This window comes from Ovis canadensis, chromosome 12 (genome assembly GCF_042477335.2).
Source record: "Ovis canadensis isolate MfBH-ARS-UI-01 breed Bighorn chromosome 12, ARS-UI_OviCan_v2, whole genome shotgun sequence".
NCBI lineage: Eukaryota > Metazoa > Chordata > Mammalia > Artiodactyla > Bovidae > Ovis > Ovis canadensis.
In genome coordinates, this window is record NC_091256.1 from 54,093,787 (window position 1) to 54,114,719 (window position 20,933).

Genomic DNA, 20,933 nt, shown 5'->3' on the forward strand with positions numbered 1-20,933 from the left:
TACAGGAAATAGAATCATCAATATGGTTTCATAGTCACAGGTCCCCTCCTCCTTTTTTTTAAACAATGACACAAGTTTACTTATTTATTTTTAAATGTGGTAAAATATACATACATAAAATTTACCATTTAAACCATTTTAAGTGTACAATATTGTCACATGTTATACAACCATCACTACAATCCATCTCCAGAACTCTTTCAACTTCCCCAACTGAAATTTCGTACCCATCAAACAGACCACCCATTCGTCAGCAGTTTATTAATAAATTTTGATTGATATTGCCAAACTGTCTTATGTGTATGTTAGTCGATCAGTTGTGCCCGAAACTGCCTTGTAAAAAGCCTTAATCCATTGAATATCCAAGAGCCCATTCCTTCCCAACACCTGATATTTGACATTATCAAGTTTTAAAAATTCTTGTCAAGGTGATGGGAAAAATATCACTCTATTATTTTAGTTCCCTGATTATTAGTGAGTTGGCACACTCATCCATCTATCAACACATAGCATGATTATTTCCATAACAAAACAAAATGAATCTGTGTATATGCAGGGGAGAAAAAGTTTTCTTGCACCTTCTTAGGGTCCCTGGCTGGTGTAAACTGACAAAGAATAGATTGACAGGAGAAAAGCATATGAATTAACTTAATGTAAGATTTATGTGACAGGGGAACCTTAATAAGGAAATGAAGAGCCCAAGACACAGTTAAACCTAAGTATTCTTATGCTAGGTTTGATGAAGAGTGAACAGTCATGGGGAAAAATGACAGAGCAAGGAGTGCAGGAGATCAAACCAGTCAATCCTAAAGGAAATCAATCCTTAATATCATTGGAAGGACTGATGATGAAGCTGAAGTTCCAATATTTTGGCCACCTGATGCAAAGAGCTGACTCATTGTAAAAGACCCTGATGCTGGAAAAGACTGAAGGCAAGAAGAGAAGGGGACGACAGAGGACGATATGGTTTGATGGCATCACCAACCCAATAGACATGAATTTGAGCAAGCGCTAGGAGACGGTGAAGGCCAGGGAAGCCTGGTGTGCTGTAGTCCATGGGGACACAAAGAGTCGGACAAGACTGAGCGACTTAACAACAAAGAGTACAAGGTAAGTGTAGGAGCTTTGGGGAATCCAACAAGTCCTGTCTGCTTGGCATTCCTTTCTCTTCACAGATAAGGATGCTCCATTTCTCTGAGTTTAGGGAGGGCATCTGTTGTGTGAATGTTTTACAATCTGCTTCATAGGCTTCCCTTGTGGCTCACCTGGTAAAGAACCCACTTGCAATGCAAGAGACCTGGGTTCAATCCCTGGGTTGGGAAGATCCCTTGGAGAAGGCAAAGGCTACCCACTCCAGTATTCTGGCCTGAAAAATTCCATGGACTTTCACTTTCAGGGAAGAGGGGTGGAGGGCAAAGTGACCTTCCTGCTTCTGCTGTTTTATCAAAATCCGCCAGCTTAAAATGTCCAATAGGCCAAGGTGCCACATTTTACGGCAGTGTATCCTGAACCCCATCGTTGCTGCTGGTTACTGTTCCTACCTGTTCCATTCATGTAGTCCTTGGCCAGCTCAAACAGCCGGAGGTGCATGTTGGTGATAGGATTAAAGGACCCACAAGCAAGGAGAACTACTTCTGTCTTCTCTGAGTTCTCCATGCTGAGAATTTGAAGTTGTTGATCTAAATGGAAAACTGACACTTCTCTTATTGCCTGCAAAGGAAAAAGAAAGTAAGTTCAGTTCAAGGTCTTTTGATGTCTTTCCACATACTCATTTCAAGCAAATGGAGGGACTTTCCTGGTGGTCCAGTGGTTAAGACTCTGCACTTCCAATGCAGTGTGCTCGGGTTCAATCTCTGGTTGGGGAGCCAAAATCCCACATGCTGCAGTCAAAAAGTAAGAAACAAACAAAAAACATCACCAATAAAAAACCCACAAACCAAAGAGATGGAAAAAATGCTTGGCTTCAGTGACTACACTGGGTGAATTGCAAAAATGGCTCCATTTCCCCACCCTTCCTTTCCAATGTGATTTTATAGCTCTTTTCATAAAGGAATGGAATCTTCCCACCCTCTGTGACTTGCTTTGGCCCAAATAACGTGGCACATGGGAAAACATGCCCATTCTGATCCTAGGCCTCTGAGGCATTGTGCACACCCACTCTCCTTTGGACTCCTGCCCTTCCATGAAGACAAGCCCAGGCCAGCCTGTTGGAGGATGACAGAACCTGCAGGACAGAGACGATGCTCCCGCTGACAGACAGCCAATAGCCAGCTGCCTGGCCGAGGCCATCCTAGATCAGTCAAGCCTCAATCTGCCCAGAAGCACAAGCAGGTCAGGTGAGGTCAGCTGAGCCTGGATCAGCTGGCCCACAAGGTGGGCCTAGACTTATGAGCAAACATGAAAGCTTAATGGTGCTGAGATTGCACTATTGTGGCCATGGGTAACAGAACAGTGACACTGTGCAGTGTGCCACTATGTCTAGCTGCTCAGTCACGTCTGACTCTTTGAGACCCTCTGGACTGTAGCCCACCAGGCTCCTCTGTCCGTGGAATTCTTCAGGCAAGAAGACTGGAGTGGGTTGCCATTTCCTCCTCCAGGGGATCTTCCCGACGCAGGGATCAAACCTGTGTTTCCTGCACTGTAGGTGGATTCTTTACCTGATAAGCCACCGGGGAAGGCCCACAATGACATTATTATCCACCAAAGATAACTCCCCAACAACCCGTCCTTCGAAACTGTACTTTTCCTCTTAGTCAACAAGGTCATATTATCACTTTCAACTGAGTAACAGTTTTCAATTGACAAACTCTTCCTGATACTGATTATTCCATTTGATCCTTCCAAAACCCTACTGAAGTAATGCAAGGCAACTTATTTTAAATTATTTAATTTTTTTTAATTAGGAGGAATTTACCCAAATGTCTTAAAAATAAACTCATACTTTCTATTATTGCTTTTCTTTCCGATTTTTATTTTATACTGGAGCATAGTTAACAATGTTGCATTAGTTTCAGGTGTACAGTCAAGTGATTCAGCTATACATATACATGTATCTACTCTTTTACAAATTCTTTTCCCCTTTAGGTTATTACAGAATATTGAGCAGAGGGACTTGGTGAACCTTTCCAACTCATATCACTCATTTCTAATAACTTACTTCTTTTTAAAAATATTTTAATTTATTTTTGGCTGCATGTTGGTGCTATGCACAGGGTTTCTCTACTTGCAGTAAGTGGGGGCTACTCTCTAGTTGCAGCGTGAAGACTTCTCACTGTGGTGGCTTCTCTTGTTGCAGAGCATGGGCTCTAGAGCACCAACTGAGTTGCTCTGCAGTGTGCGGGACCTTCTCAGAATAGGGACTGAACCTGGGTCCCCTGTATTGGCAGGCAGATTCTTTATCACTGGAGAACCAGGGAAGTACCAGCTCTAATCACTTCTTTAACAAACAGTCTATTAACTATCAATAAAAAAAATACCTTCACTACTGTGAAGTTTAAAATATTCTTACATATCAAGTTATGTTTCAAAATAATAATTCTGAGCACTTACAAAGATAATTCCAATGATGCCAAAATGCTGAAAGCACTTTGGGAACTTTTGGGGGATCACCTGTAGAGCTCAAAGTATTTTTATGATTAATGTAGAAATACAATGAATGACCACAACAACATTTATAGGATACTCTACTTATAAACTAATTTCATGCACATTATCATTTAATTTTCACCAAAAAAGAAAAAGAATGGCTGAGGACATTTACTTTATTCCAAATAATAACCTATTGCTACATATTTAGTTTTTCCAGTTAATCGTCTATCATTAGTCATTTAGGTTTATCTAATTCTCCATTATTACGAACATCTCAAAGAAGAAATAATGAGTTGAAAATGAATTGGAAATTAAGGCTATAAAACCCCTCATTGTGTGCTCCTAAATCTTGCCAACACTCAAAGACCTGCATAAGGATCATTTATTTATAGCCCAATAGTGTTCAGACCAAATTGCTAGGATGACCAACTTACTTTCGCTCCAATTTTTTGCTCTCATTGGACAGAGTTACTGAGTGGCGACCCAGGGCTAGAATTTAGGTATTGTGATTCCTAGGTTCTCCAGCACCAAAGAGAAAATTGAGAGGTAAATTGGGGCTGTGTAGATTGGAAATGAGCCCTCCTAACTGAGAAGCTGAGAAATGGCAACCTCAGTTCCATAGATAACACGAAACTCTGAAGGTTTCTGAGCAATGGCGTGGCAACAGGGTTCTAGAAAAACAAGGTGATGTTGGTGTTACATGGTTGTATGACAGATTTTATTTTCTTGGGCTCCAAAATCACTGCAGATAGTGACTGCAGCCATGAAATTAAAAGACGCTTGCTCTTTGGAAGGAAAGCTATGATAAACCTAAACAGCATATTAAAAAGCAGAAACATCACTTTGCCAATGAAGGTCCGTAGAGTCAAAGCTATGGTTTTTCCAGCAGCCGTGTATGGATGTGAGAGTTGGACCATTAAGAAGACTGAGCACCAAAGAATTGATGTTTTTGAACTGTGGTGTTGGAGAAGACTCTAGAGAGACCCTTGGACAGCAAGGAGATCAAACCAGTCAATCCTAAAGGACATTAGTCCTGAATATTCATTGGAAGAACTGATGCTGAAGCTGAGGCTCCAGTACTTTGGCCACCTGATGCAAAGAACTGACTCATTGGAAAAGACCCTGATGCTGGGAAAGATTGAAGGCAGGAGGAGAAGGGGGTGACAGAGGATGAGATGGTTGGATGGCATCGCCAATTCAAGGCACATAAATCTGTGCAAATTTTGGGAGATAGTAAAGGACAGGGGAGCCTGGAGTGCTGCAGTCCATGGGGTCACAAAGAGTTGGACACAACTTAGTGACTGAATAGCAGCAAATGGCTATATGACCCTGACCTGACCATTTAACTTTGTGTCCTCATCTGTAAAATAGAGATAATGGCATGATATGGCAAAACGCTGATCATATTGCCTGGCACAGTGGCAAAATAAATGGTAGCTGTTATTTGTAAGGAAGTGATAATACTGACGTCAGTGATGCTATCAGATTAACTAGAAGGGGCAAAGCAAGAGAGGAAGTCCAGTTAAAAGTAATGAGAACTTCCATTTAAGTACAGTTGGTGGGAATGGAAATTAGGAAACATGTATTCAATAAATACTTGAGGTGTACTCCAAACAGCGGCAGGAATCACAGGGACACTGCTAACTGTGAAGAGGAAATAAAGGGGACAAGGATCAATAATGCTTCACACAACATTAAAAAAGAGTTCATGGGTTAGAATGATTTAAATGTACCTTTCAATTATCATCCCAAGGATGACACCAGGATTCACTTGGGGCTTATTGCCTCTGCCCACCAGTTACCTGCCCCACCCCATATTCATGCAAACAAAGCACCTATGCTATTATGGGGTGGTCTGGGCCCACCGGGAAATTAGGGTGTCTGTTCAGCTACTGAGCGTGCTCTCAAGGACTCTGGTGGAGGCTCTCGGTTCAGCTGGAGTCCAGCCTTGGTTCTGGTCCCAACCATCTCAAGTTTCAGGTACCACTCTCCAGGGAGACTGAGCAGGTCTCGGAGGGAGGGAGTTGCTTGCTGTTCAGAGAAGGAAGGATGGAAGAGCCTGAAGCGCTCTCCCTGTCCTTGGGGATGGGCTCAGGTTTCCAGGTCCTCCCCAGGGGAAGGACTGAGAAGGGAAAGCTGATCTCTCAGCCTAAAGGAAGCTTTCCCTCTTTTCACATTCGTGACCTGTCTCAAATATCCAACTCAGTGTTACTAATTCACTGTTAACACAGCCAGCTTTAGACTTCAGAACCTTAAAGCCATAGAAGAATCAAGTTACAGGGAGCTCCTATCATAGCCTAGAGTGGCTTTAAAAGAACTAGGACCTGTCCCTCTCCCCTGGAGAGAACTTCCTCCGTATCCCCCAGGGTTCGCAGGGTTGGTGTGTAGGGATGGAGGCCCTGGCAGGTGGAGAAGAGGTCTAGAAGCTCTAACAGGACTGTTCCGGATCCTCCGTGCCCTGCTCCAGGTGCTCCGGGACCCGGGTCACCATGATTCACTTCTGTTTGGCTCACTCAGCCTATCACTTGCACTGTTGGCTGCCAAGATCTCACCAGCTCAGGCTGTAAGTGTCCCTCCCCAGCCCACTGTGGCAAAAAGGTCATTTCTTCCTGGGGCTGTCTTGAGGCTTAAGGGCTTCCCTGGTGGCTCAGATGGTAAAAAATGTGCGGGCAATGCAGGAGACCCAGGTTCGACCCTTGGGTCGGGAAGATCCCCTGGAAGAGGGTGCAGCAACCCACTCCAGTATTCTTGCCTGGAGAATACCATGGACAGAGGAGCCTGGCGGGCTATAGTCCATGGGGTTGTAAAGAGTGGGATACCACTGAGCGACTAACACACTTGGAGGTTGAAGGGAAATTACTTTCAGTTTTAAAATTATCACTAAGTTTCAAAAACACTGATGTGTAAACGTTAATGAAACATTTTGCAAACATTAAGTCAGCTTTTAAAACATAAACTTAAAAAAAAACTGGTTTTCTTGTCACACTTCAGGATGCTCAGTACAATTAAATCTATGTTGCCCGACTGCTAATGGGATTGACTTGGCAGCCCCTCAGATTTACAGCTCTAAAGGTACACTAGTTAGTTAGGATGTTAGTTAGCTCAGTAAAGCCCGACCATGCCACCCCCTGGATGGAGCCTGCCAGGCTCCTCTGTCCATGGAATTCTCCAGGCAAGAATACTGGAGTGGGTTGCCATTTTCTTCTCCAGGAGATCTTTCCGACCCAGGGATTGAACCTGGGCCTCCTGCACTGCAGGCAGATTCTTTACCGACTGAGCTACCAAAAAAGCAAAGGGACACTTATGCTTTTATAATAGTAACCTTAAACCCGAGACTCTTTTAGTTCCATGTGCCACTGCTTCAAATAGTTTGGGGGTGAGGGGGCCTTCCCTGGCATTCCAGGGGTTAAGACTCCAAGCTTCAGATCTCACATGCCAAAAAATAAAACAAAATAATAAATAAATAGTCTGGGGGTATATTTTCAAACTGCTTATTGTTTTGAGTATCTTCACTGGGGATAAACCTTTGTCTTTGGAGGGGAGATCTGATTCCTACAAGTGCCCTAAAGTCATTCAGTGCTAAATCCAATTAATAAAATAAATAATGAAGGTAAATAATAGTTTACAGTGAAGAAAGAGGACTACTAGTTAAGGAGAAAGATTTTCCTATATGCATGGAAGCTGCTGCTGCTGGTGCTAAGTTGCTTCAGTCATATCCGACTCCGTGCAACCCCATGGACTGCAGCCCACCAGGCTCCTCGGTCCACGGGATTTTCCAGGCAAGAGTACTGGAGTGGGGTGCCATTGCCTTCTCTGTGCATGGAAGCTATGTACATGTAATTTCAAAAGAATTTTAAAAATGTTTGAGCAGTAACCACAGACCTCATTTCATTGTGTAAGTTGTGGTGGGCAGTTAACTCACTCAATGTGAGTTACCCAGTGTGAACTGCAGGTAGGGCTAACATAACATAAGGGCGTGGCTGGGACTCTCAGTTCAGTTCAGTCGTTCAGTTGTGTCCAGCTCATTGCAACCCCATGGACTGCAGCACGCCAGGCTTCCCTGTCCATCACCAACTCCTGGAGCTTGCTCAAACTCATGTCTATCAGGTTGGTGATGCCATCCAACCATCTCATCCTCTGTCACCCCCTTCTCCTCCTGCCTTCAATCTTTCCCAGCATCAGGGTCTTTTCCAATAAGTCAGTTCTTTGCATCAGGTGGCCAAAGTACTGGAGCCTCAGCTTCAGCATCAGTTCTTCCAATGAATATTCAAGACTTATTTCCTTTAGGATTGACTGGTTTGATCTCCTTGCTGTCCAAGGGACTCTCAAGAGTGTTCTCCAACACCACACTTCAAAAGCATTCTTTGGCGCTCAGCTTTCTTTATAAATAAAGTCCAACTCTCACATCCATACAGGACTACTGGAAAAACCATAGCTTTGACTAGATGGACCTTTGTTGGCAAAATAATGTCTCTGATTTTTAATATGCTGTCTAGGTTGGTCATAGCTTTTCTTCCAAGAAGCAAGTGTCATTTAATTTCAAGTGTCTTTTAATTTCACTGCAGTCACCATCTGCAGTGATTCTGGAGCGCCTCCCCCCTCCCCACCAAAATAAAGTCTGTCACTGTTTCCACTGTTGCCCCATCTATTTGCCATGAAGTGATGGGACTGGATGCCACGATCTTAGTTTTTTGACTGTTGATTTGTAAGCCAGCCTCTTCCTCTCCTCTTTCACTTTCAACAAGAGGCTCTTCAGTTTCTCTTTCTGCCATAAGGCTGGTGTCATCTACATATCTGAGGTTATTGATATTTCTCCAGGCAATCTTGATTCCAGCTTGTGCTTCATCCAGTCTGGCATTTCACATGATGTACTCTACATAAAAGTTAAATAAGCAGGGTGACAATATATAGCCTTGATGTACTCCTTTCCCAATTTGGAACCAATTCATTGTTCCATGTCTGGTTCTAACTGTTGCTTTTTGACCTGCACACAGATTTCTCAGGAGGCAGGTAAGGTGGTCTGGTATTCCCATCTCCTGAAGAATTTCCCACTGTTTGTTGTGATCCATACAGTCAAAAGCTTTGATGTAATCAATAAAGCAGAAGCAGATGTTTTTCTGGAACGCTCTTGCTTTTTCTGTGATCCAACAGATCTTGGCAATTTGATCTCCTGTTCCTCTGCCTTTTCTAAATCCAGCTTGAACATCTGGATGTTCTCTGTTCATGTACTGTTGAAGCCTCCCTTGGAGAATTTTGAGCATTACTTTGCTAGCATGTGAGAAGAGTACAATTGTGTGGTAGTTTGAAAATTCTTTGGCATTACCTTTCTTTGGTATTGGAATGAAAACTGACCTTTTCCAGTTCTGTGGCCACTGCTGAGTTTTCAAATTTGCTGGCATATTGAGTGCAGCACTTTCACAGCATCATCTTTTAGGATTTAAAACAGCTCTGCTGGAATTCCATCACCTCCACTAGCTTTGTTTGTAGTGATGCTTCCTAAGCCCTACTTGACTTCACATTCCAGGATGTCTGGCTCTAGGTGAGTGATCACACCATCATGGTTATCTAGGTTACTGAGATCTTATAGTTCTTCTATATATTCTGGCCACCTCTTCTTAATATCTTCTGCTTCTTTCAGGTCCACACTCTGTTTTTTATTGCGCCCATCTTTGCATGAAATGTTCCCTTGATATCTCTAATTTTCTTACTAGAGATCTCTAGTCTTTCTCATTCTGTTGTTTTCCTCTATTTCTTTGCATTGTTCAGTTAGGAAGGCTTTCTTATCTCTCCTTGTTATTCTTTGGAACTCTGCATTCATATGGGTGTATCTTTCCTTTTCTCCTCTGCCTTTTGCTTCTCTTCTTTTCTCAGCTATTTGTAAGGCCTCCTCAGACAACCATTTTGCCTTTTTGCATTTGTTTTTCTTGGGGATGGTCTTGATCACTGCCTTCTATACCATGTCATGAACCTCTGTCCATAGTTCTTCAGGCACTCTGTCTATCAGATCTAATCCTTTGAATCTATTTGTCCCTTCCACTGTATAATTGTAAGGGATTTGATTTAGGTTATACCTGAATAGTCCAGTGGTTTCCCCTACTTTCTTAAATTTATGTCTGAATTTTGCAATAAGGAGTTCATGGTCTGAGCCACAGTCAGCTCCTGGTCTTGTTTTTGTTGACTGTATAGAGCTTCTCCATCTTTGGCTGCAAAGAATACAATAAATCTGATTTGGGTATTGACCATATCGTGATGCCCATGTGTACAACTGTCTCTTGTGTTGTTGGAAGAGGGTATTTGCTATGACCAGTGCATTCTCTTGGCAAAACTCTGTTAGCCTTTGCCCTGCTTCATTTTGTACTCCAAGGCCAAACTTGCCTATTACTCCAGGTATCTCCTGACTCTCAGAACTGGATTAAACTGTAGCTTTACCGCTTACTCCAATATTCTTGCCTGGAGAATTCCATGGACAAAGGAGCCTGGTGGGCTACAGTCCATAGGGTCCCAAAGAGTCAGACACAACTGATCAATTAACACTTACACTTTTACTTTACCACTTACTATATTAGGTGTTTGTCCTGAGATAAGACATTTAATTTTTCTGAGCCTCAGTTTCTTCATTTATAAGATAGGAAACCACAATCTCATCTCATAGGATTGTGTGCATTTTTAAAAATATATATTTACTTATTTGGCTGTGTTGGGTCTTAGTTGGGGCAGATGAGATCTTTGTTGAGGTGCCTGGACCCTCTAATTGAGGCTCGAGTCAGTAGTTGTGGTGCCTCAGCATGTGGGATCTTAGTTCACAGACCAGGGATGGAACCTGTGTTCCCTGCATTGCAAGGCAGATTCTTAACCACTGGACTACCAGGGAAGTCTGAACTGTATGCATATTAAGCGAAAAAGTAAATTTAAAATGTGACATATTTCTCTACTAATTATGGACAGTAATAACTCTTATTATTGCTTGTGGGTTGTCTTTTGGCATTAATTTACAGCCATGGTAAATAAATCAAGGTTCTCAAGATTCCTTAGAGACCAGTGTCACAGTGCCTGCTATATAGTATGTGCGTGATCAGTCATGTCCAACTCTTTGCAACCCCATGTACTGGGGCCCACCAGGTTCCTCTGCCCTTGGGATTTCTTAGGCAAGAACACTGGAGCACGTTGCCATTTCCTTCTCCAGGGGATTTTTCTGACCCACAGATCTAACCCTCATCTCCTGCATTGGCAAAAGGACTCTTTACCATGGTGCCACCTGGGAAGCCCGTCTGCTACATAGTAGGAACTCGATAAATGCTAACTATTGTCCTTAGTGTAGTATCATTAGACAATTTTGTTCTAATGGGATGGATCTCAATTCATCTTTGCTCTGTTTAAAATTTTATTTCTGAGGTTTGACGTAACATTACCATGAAACAGAACCTGAATTTGGTTTCTTAAAGCCATTCAAATCACTGAAACAGTAATGTACAATGTAATTCACTGTGTCCCATGCAGCCAAGTGACAGTGTTCCTGTTTGCCATCACCATTCTGACCCTCCAGTTCTATGTCCTGCTAAGGTAAGTTCTCTCTCCAGCCACCTCCGCACCTGGCAGCTCAGCATACACATCTTACCTGTGGGGTTGGTTTGGGTGCCCGCTGCCATTCCTGTTATGTGCTTAAATGCAGCCTGCCCCATTGTTTTGCCCCTCTTATCAATGGCAGTCACCTGCTCCACCTCTTTGAAAAGTCAAAACTCTCAGTCCAGTGAGGAGAGTTGGGATTTGGGCAGACAGAGTTTAACTTTAAACCAGCATTATACAGGTTAAAAGTTACACTTCCAGTAATAAGAAGTCCTTAAACGGGAAACAATGAGGGTGTGAATATTTCACTTTATGGATTCCCAAGAGACCAGGGCCAACAGCCTAGCATTAGCTGATGTCTCAAGGCTGAGGGCAACACAAGCACACTCAACTAGATTATGACTTGACCTGTTATTTCTGATTCTATGTCAGAAATCCACCTTGGCCAAAAAAGTCAGTTAACACCTTTTTCAATGGTCAAATGAAACAAATACAATTTTACACATTTAAAATAAATTGCAGTCCTAAAAACATGAAAATTCTAATAGAAATCTGAAAACTGAGATTCCACTTAAGTGATGGGGAAGGGCTGGAAACTACCTTGTAATTTACCTAAATTACCCCTTGTAATTTGCCTAATTCAAATTTGCCAGCTTCTACTAGGAGAGGTTTGTGTACTTCTACTATAAGATGCAGGGTATATTTCCTCACTCTAGAGGCCAGAATTTCCACAAAATGTTTTTTCACCAACGTATCGAATTAACATGAATTTTTAAATGGTGGGATTTCCCTGGTGGTGCAGTAGTTAAGAATCTGCCTGCCAATACAGGGGACACAGGTTTGATCCCTGGTCTGGGAAGATTCCACATGCCACAGGGCAACTTGGCCTGTGCACCGCAACTACTGAGTCTACGTGCTGCAACTGCTGAAGCCTGTGTGCCTAGAGCCCGTGCTCCATAAGAGAAACCACTGCGAGGAGAAGGCCCTGCTCACAACTAAAGAAAGCCCGAGAGCAGCAGTGAAGACCCAGCACAGTCAAAAATAAAAAAGAGTTCTTTAAATTAAAGTAGGAAAAAAAATGGTGAACACTGTCCACAAATTAAGAATATTAATAACTCTTCGCATTAAGAATATTCATAACTCAATATTGTCATTAATGCTAGCACTAATTTGCAGTCATGGTAAAGAACAAAGGTTCTTAAGAGAAGGGAGTTGCCTGGAGCCAAATGAACCTCATGCCACAATTAGAATTCAAGGGTCAGCGCCATCTGGTTTTATGTTAACAGTGTGGATTTCTTCTAGTACTCAATTAGTGTATGACCTGGTATATTGATTTGTAGGCCTAGATCTTCTCGATACTGCAGTCAACCTCTCCTTACCAACCTGGTTAGCAATATCATCTTTACTTTCTTCACAGTTGGTAAGTGTGGAGTCATTCTTAATAAGTGTAGTCATATACTTATTGTCTATTTGCCAGATGCTGCTAGAACAAAAATGGATAAGACAGGACTTGTTGCTCTGCAAGAGCTCACAGACTGAAACCTGAGAAAAAACTCACATTTAAAATTCACGGAGAGGGGTTCAGGATGTGGGGGACACCTGTATCCATGGCTGATTCATGTCGATGCGTGGCAAAAACCACCACAATATTGTAAAGTAATTACCTTCCAATTAAAATAAATTAACTCATTTTTTTAATGAAATAAAATTCAGATGAAGGAAAATTTTAAAATGCTCCTTAGTGTCTCTTTGAGTTGTCCTACTATTTGAATATGAAACCAATTTAATATTGGGTTGGCCAAAAAGTTTATTCAGGCTTTCTAAACAAACTTTTCAGCCAACTCAATATAAACATTTTGATATTATAAAATTCTTTATAGTTATAACATAAAAATATCAGATTTACCCACTCATTTAATAATTAGATACTGAGAGGATGACATGGGTAGAAACACAGGGACCTCGACTACTTGAAGTCAAAAAGTGACACAGAAGAGTTGGACTCTGAAATGTGTAGAAGTTTTAGGAATATTTTGGCTAATATATTTTAGTTATATTTTCTTTTGTATGAACTTCTAATAGTGATGTGCAATTTAAATAAAGACATTTTATAAATTTTTATAAAATGAAAATAGTTATTGGGGTGCCATAAGGCAGGGTTCTAGAAAGAGTCTCTACTAAACCCCACCTCCACAAGAGGCAGTGTGTCCAATGGACAAGAGCACCAGCTATGGAGACTGAGGGAGGCCAGTTCAAACTCCCACATCCCAAACAGAAGAATCTGTTAATACTTCACCTCCCAGAGCTTCCCAGCCTTATCTAAGGGAATTCCCTGGAGGAAGAGCAATTAGGGCTCCATGCTCTCACTGTCAAGGCCCACACACCTGGAACTAAAATCCCACAAGATCCTTGGTGCAGCCAAAGAAAAAAAGGAGATTAAAAAACCTGCTTCGCAGTTTTGCTGTAAGATTTAAATGAGATAATGGGGTTATTATTTTAAAAAAGAACTGTCACAGTTACTATCACCAGCATTGCCAATAGTAAGAACACGACCTCTATTGAGGAAAACCTTAGCCTGGCCAAGTTTTGAGCACTTTTGTTCTACAATAGATACACAAAGAAACACCAAGATTTAGCTTTGCATTCAAGAATATATTTCTGAATGAAATAACGCCATTTACAGCAACATGGATGGACCTAGAGATTATTATACTAAGTGAAGTTAGAAGTGAAAGTCGCTTAGTTGTATCTGACTGTTTGTGACCCCATGGACTATAGAGTCCATGAAACTCTCTGGGCCAGAATACTGGAGTAGGTAGCCTTTCCCTTTTCTAGGGGATCTTCCCAACCCAGCGATCAAACTCAGGTCTCCCACATTGCAGGGGGATTCTTTACCAGCTGTGCCACAGGGAAGCCACAAGTGAAGTGAGAAAGAGAAAGATAATACCACATAGTATCACTTGTAGTCACTCTAAAGTATGCCACAAATGAACGTATCTCTGAAACATATCTCCGAAATAGACTCACAGACACAGAGAACAGACTGTGGTTGCCAAGGCAGAGGTGGGGTGGGGGAGGGAAGGATTAGGAGTTTGGGATTAGCAGAGACAAGATATTACACACTGGATGGATCAACAACAAGGTCCTAAGGTACAGCCCAGAGAGCTATATTCAATATCCTGTGAAACACCATAATGGAAAAGCATATAAAAAAGAATGTGTACCACTGAATCACTTGGCTGCACAGCAGAAATTAACACATTATAAATTAACTATATTTTAATAAAATCTAAAAAAAAAGAATATTTCTGAGGCAATTCAACCCAGTAAACTGATGCTGTTCTGCCATCTTTTTAGGTTTTACCGTGCTGCTTATTCGGATGGAACCGGTCCCACAGGCACTAAAGAGGATGTTTTCTGTATTTGGTGTGGGATCCTTCATTGAGGGAGTCTGCACCATAGTGTTAACATTTTTGGCAACCGACTGTGTACGTTTTTAAATATTGAATTTCTAAAGGCTCATCTTAATCTGAAAGCTTGGCTGTATACAATGCACTTTTAGTCTTCAACATTTATTTTCTACCTCAAACTAAAAAAATAGAGATGGAGGCTTCCCTGGTGGTCCAGTGGTTAAGAATCCGCCTTGCAATGCAGGGGACACCTGTGCGATCCCTGGTCTGGGAAGATCCCACATGCTGCAGAGCAACTAATTCCATGAGCTGCAACCACTGAGCCCGTGCTCTGCAACTACTGAAGCCTGTGTGCCTAGAGCCCGTGTTCTGCAACAAGAGAAGCCACTGCAACGAGCAGCTCGGGTACCACAATGAAGAGTAGCCCCTACCTGCCACAACTAAAGAAAACCTAAGGGCAGCAATTAGACCCACCACAGCCAAAATATTTTAAAAACAAACCTTTTGAAAGAATAAAGATGGAGAGACAGACCTCCTAATTAGACACATGTCACAGTTAAAACATTTCACCAGGGAAGTTTAAAAACTCCATGAGAGATTTTTCTTTTTGGAGGGTGAATTCCACTTTACCAGAACTATACATACAAAAAAAGTTAAGACATTAATCAACAGTGGAACTGGGTTGGCACATTAAGCAGCAAGCCTTCCATCTCTTGCTAAATTGGTGCCTTTTTAAAAATCCTTTCAGCAAAAACATTTAAAATATGTGTTGCAATTATAAGACAAGTAATTCCTCACAGTGCTCTTTTCTTCCCCAATACAGGCAAAAACCACTCCTGAACTGTACTACTTGTCTGCGCTGCTCTCAGTGAGCAGCTTGGTTTCTACAGGTAATCACAAACTTCCAGAGTAACCTATCCCTGTCAAAGGTGTGCCAGTCCTTCAAGGGAAGTAAATGCTCAGCTAGAATTGTTATAGGTTGGCCAAAAAGTTTGCTCAGGTTTTCCCACAAGTGGAAACTTATGGTCAACCTGCTACGTTACAAGGGGAAGCCCTAGTTCCTCTTAAAGCAGGTGCTCCAAGAAGCACATAAAAGTGGAGAGTGATTTCCCTGGCGGTCCAGTGGTTAAGACTCCGTGCTTCCATTGCAGGGAGCACAGGTTCAATTCCTGGTCAAGGACTAAGATCCTGCAGGCAGCATGGCCAAAAAAAAAGGAGAGGCTTAGAATGGGATATAAAAAGCCATCCTTCCCTGGGATGTCCCTGGTGGTCCGGTGGTTAAGACTCCATGCTCCCACTGCAGTGGGCACAGGTTCAATTCCTGGTCAAGGACTAAGATTCCGAAGGCAGAATGGCCCCCAAAAATGGAGAGGGTTAGAATGGAATATAAAAGCAATCCTTTTCTGGCAGTCCAGCGGTTAACCCTTTTCCTTCCAAAGCAGGGGCTGTGGGTTTGATCCTTGGTCAGGAAGCTAATATTCCATATGCCTTGGGGTCAAAAACCAAAACATAAAACAGAAGCAATATTGTAACAAATTCAATAAAGACCTTAAAAATGGTCTACATTAGAAAAAATAAAAAGTCATCTTTCTCACATTATTTCTGCTCCGTTTAATTAGATCCCATTTTTTATCTTACAGTGCTTTTCTCAAGCCTGGGACTGACTTGGCTGTCCAGCGTGATCTGTCCAAGGCCAGATGCTAAACCAACAGTCTGAAGCTAGCATTTGAGCCCTGCTGGTCCCCTGCTTTAGACAGGTATCTTTAGCAGGTTGAATCTTTTCCAGGAGCCTTGTCACCTAACAGCTGCAAGCAAGCACATATGACCATCTTCACCCTGCTACTCCTAGATGAAGTGGTCAGTAGAACATCAGAGCCATGACAACAGGAAGCACGTCAAGACCAGTCATTAGCAAGAAAGCTGTCAGGTGACAGTTTTATGAGCACTGATGATGGATAAAGATGAACAGTTCAACCAAAATCACTGGGATGACATCACAACCAAATTCAGCCTCAATAAGGATCTCCTATTAGATATTCTTAAGAACATCACTTGGACTTCCTAAACCTCCTTTATTCTGTTTCAGTAAAGCTAGTAGCATCTACTGGATGACTGTGATAAAAATAAGTACAGAGAAGGAAAAATAAAAATAAAAATCTTAGTAATGAACAAGGGGTCTAATTTCAAAAGAACACAGTGATCCAGACTGTATATTTGAACAAGGTTAATCTATGGCTTCTTTAAAGGTGCAGTGGGAACTTTTAGAGTAAAAATCATCATGAACTCCTCCACCTGGGTGACACCAATTTCTTGCATCATGATAGTAAACTGCTCTCTAGAGAAAACAGCCAACTGACCTGCCATGCTACCCTGTATCCTGGCTTGTTCTGTATGTATTCATAGATTCTAAGGGGTTTTAAGAAGGAGCTAGCCACTCATAGATGCTCTAAAGTCTTTGGGATGGGGAGAAAATGCTGTTTCTTGCGGAAAAAGAAGAGTATTTCTTGGCAGAAGAAATCAGTTCATTTAAAAATATATTTATTTATGTATTTTTTTATTTGGCTGCACCAGGTCTTAGCTGTGGGATTTTTTTCTTTAGTTGCAGCATTTGCGATCTTTAGTTGAGGCGTGTGGGATCTAAGTTCTTGTTCCTTCTGGGACTTCACTGGGAGTGTGGAATCTTAGTCACTGGACTGCCCAGGAAGTCCCAGAAGGAACAAGTTTAATACATACATCTTCAAGCACATTGATGACAGACACAGACCTTCACAAATGGGAATGACTGCTTTCCATCTGCTTCTCTGTTCAGGTGGTACCTCCACCTCAACACACTATCCATTCTCCACACCAACACCTACTGAGCACCTTCCACGTTCCAAACATTGCACTAAAACTTAGGAATTAGAAACTCGAGTAACTCGTATGTTGACAGTGAAATCCCCTTAAGTAGTTCTCTTACTATGATTAACAGAAACTATTTAAAAATAACATGCGCTTCCCTGGTGACTCAGATGGTAAAGAATCTGCCTGCAATAAGGAGACCCAGGTTCAGTCCCTGGGTCAGGAAGATCCCCTGGAGGAGGGAATGGCTACTTACACCAGTATTCTTGCCTGGGAAATCCCATAGACAGAGGAGCCTGGCGGGATACAGTCCATGGGATCCCAAAGAGTCGGACACGACTGAGCAACTAACACTTTCACTTTTAACAGCCTTTTTACATTCCTTAGATCTTATTAACATGTCAAATAAACGTCAAATGTCAATTTACCTCAAGATTTTTATCAGAAGTTTCTCTTTTTTTTTCTGAACTATCTTGCCCCTGGGCTTCCCTGATAGCTCAGTTGGTAAAGAATCTACCTGCAATGTGGGAGACCTGGGTTCTATCCCTGGGTTAGGAAGATCCCCTGGGGAAGGGAACCCACTCCCAGTCCATGGGGTCGCAAAGAGTTGGACACAACTGAGTGACTTTCACTTTCACTTTTCCGACCCCCAAATCTGATCTACTTGAAGATCTGAGCTGATGACAACTCCAGCCCTTCCAGTTGCTAAAGTCAAGTACCTCAAATCATCCAAAATCTCCTCATACCCCATTAGGAAATCTCAAGGGCTCCATCGTCAAAGTACATTCAGAATCCAGCCATTTTTCTCTAGCTGAAAAAATTTAACTGACTCTTTCTAAATACAAGAGGCTGCTCCTTAAGACCAAGGCTGCTTAATACTTTTGTGTCTTAAAATTATGCAACATTCTGAACATAACTCCAGAAAATGAAGTTCTATTTCTTAATTGATAAGCATTAAAGTAGCACTTTAATCCACAACCTACAAAACTGAATCTTCACTTGCTTTTCTCTTTAGTTCCTTTTATTATTATTATTATTATATTTTAAAATCTATCTACATGAACAGTGAAAGTGTTACTCGCTCAGTTGTGTCCGACTCTGTGACCCCATGGACTATAGCCTGTCAGGCTTCTCTGTTGGTGGAATTCTCCAGGCAAGAATACTGGGGTGGGTTGCTTTTCCATTCTCCAGGGGACGGATCTTCCTGACCCAGGGATTGAACCTACATCTCCTGCATTGCAGGCAGATTCTTTAGGGCTTCCCTGACAGCTCAAACAGTAAAAGAATCTACATGTATATACATTTTTTAATTGGAGTATAATGGCTTTACAATGTTGTGTTAGTTTCTGCTGTACAACAAAGTGAATCAGCTACACGTATACATATTCTGCTTCCTCTTGAGCCTCCCTCCCACCTCCAGCAACCCACCCTTCTAGGTCGCCACAGAGACCTCGGCTAAGCTCCCTGTGCTCTACAGCTGCTTTTTGCGGGGCTCTATTTTATACATGGCAGTGTATATAGGTCAGCACGATTCTCACAACTCATCCCACCCGCCCCTTCCTCACCTCATATCCAATGTCTGCTCTCTGCATCTGCATCTCTATTCCGGCCCTCTAAATAGGTTTATCTATACCATTTTTCTAGATTACGTATCTATGCATTAATATATGATATTTGTTTTTCTCTTTTTGACTTACTTCATTCTGTATGACAGATTCCAAGTCCATCCACAGCTCTACAAAAGACTGAATTCATTCCTTTTCGAATTTTCATTTGCTTTTATGGTTGTATCATTTCCTCCGAAACCAAATCTTGTTTTACCAGACTTAAATTCATTAAACAACATTTATTTGATGTTACTCATATCTTATGAAATATAAATTATGCTCTTTCTGATACAGGTGAAAATTACACAGTTTTAAAACTGCCTTTTTTTTAGCCCCCTCATACTTTGAACAGCCACTAGCAGCAGTACTCTCTCACAGACTGGCAACACTTTCTGATATTAACCATATTCGTTTGGAGTGGAAAACGTCTGAGCAACACTGTGGGGGGATGCTTTATTTTAGTAGTTCTTCATCTGGGACCTGGGCTTCTCAGGTGGCACACTGGTAAAGAATCCATCTGCCAATGTAGGGGACGCAGAAGACACTGATTCGATCCCTGGGTCAAGAAGATCCCCTATTGGAGGAAATGAGGAGCATTCTTGTCTGGAGAATGCCATGGACAGAGGAGCCTGGTGGGCCAAACCGTGGGGTCACAGAGTCAGACACGTACATCACACATGTGGGACCTGGGATCCAGGGGTATAATGTCTCTGAAGCAAAATGTTGGGTATGTGCACCTAGAAGCAACTTTCTGGGAGAATGTTAGAGGAAGTTTCAGAAAATAAAACATTAAGCATCACACTCATTAAATTTACTATAAGAAAAAAAAATTTGATGTTTGATACCTACTACACTCCATTTAAAATTTAAAGAAATTGAAATTTAAAGTTAGTCTTTCCACTACTTTTTTCACAGCTGTTAAATCCTGACAGTGAAAACTTTCTAAATACTAATTGAATTGAATGGAACACTGAATTTCTAAATGCTCAGCTAATCTGAAACCTTGGCTATATTTAATATATCATTAGTCTTTATATTCTACTTACTGTAAAAATAAAGATATGTAAAAATGGGATTCCTAATTACATATGTCATAGTTAAAACATTTCATGGGGAAAACGTCAAAAAATTCCATGAAGAATTCTCTTTCTTTTTCTACTTTCCTATAATTTTTAAAAGTTAATATGGAACTACTGGGGACTTTCCCGGTTATCCAGTGGTTAAGAATCCACTTGCCAAAGCAGGGGACACAGGTTTGATCTCTGCTCTGGGAAGATTCCACATTCCTCAGGGCAGCTGTGTACCACAGCTACTGAAGTCAATTGCCCAAAAGCCCATGCTCTGCAGCAAAAGAAGTCACTGCAATGAGAAGCCTGCACATTACAATGAAGAGTAGCCCGTGCTAGCCACACTAGCTACACATGCAGCAATGCAGACCCAGTGCAGACAAATATATCTATATATTTATCTCCAATTATGGTTATGTAATGATGGTGATAAATATATCAGTAACATCCATTGAATTCTTCCTGTGTACCAAGCAAGATACTAAGCAGAGACATCACTTTGATGGCAAAGGTCCATATAGTCAAAGCTATGATTTTTTCAGTAGTCCTGTATGGATGTCAGAGTTGGACCATAAAGAAGTCTGAGGACCGTAGAAATGACACTTTCAAACTGGTGTTGGAGAAGATTCTTGAGAGTCCCTTGGACAACAAGGAGATCAAATCAGTCAATCCTAAAGGAAATCAACCCTGAATATTCATTGGAAGGACTGATGCTGAAGCTGAAGCTCCAATACTTTGGCCTCCTGATGTGAAGAGCTGATTCACTGGAAAATACCCTGATGCTGGGAAATATTGAGGGCAAGAGGAGAAGGGGGCAACAGAGGATGAGATGGTTGGATGACATCACTGCCTCTATG

At 41.7% G+C, this 20,933-nt stretch overlaps 1 protein-coding gene across 3 annotated transcripts in view; it reads right to left on the reverse strand.

Annotated features, from left to right (window-relative positions):
- The window catches only part of NMNAT1 (nicotinamide nucleotide adenylyltransferase 1), a 57,300-nt gene that overhangs the window by 7,524 nt on the left and 28,843 nt on the right, over positions 1–20,933 (reverse strand). For all 3 annotated transcript variants that reach the window (XM_069545733.1, XM_069545731.1, XM_069545732.1), the window contains one exon: positions 1,542–1,710. In XM_069545733.1, the coding sequence (XP_069401834.1) occupies positions 1,542–1,656 (115 nt within the window). In that variant the 5' untranslated portion in view covers positions 1,657–1,710. The remainder of the gene's footprint in view (positions 1–1,541; positions 1,711–20,933) is intronic.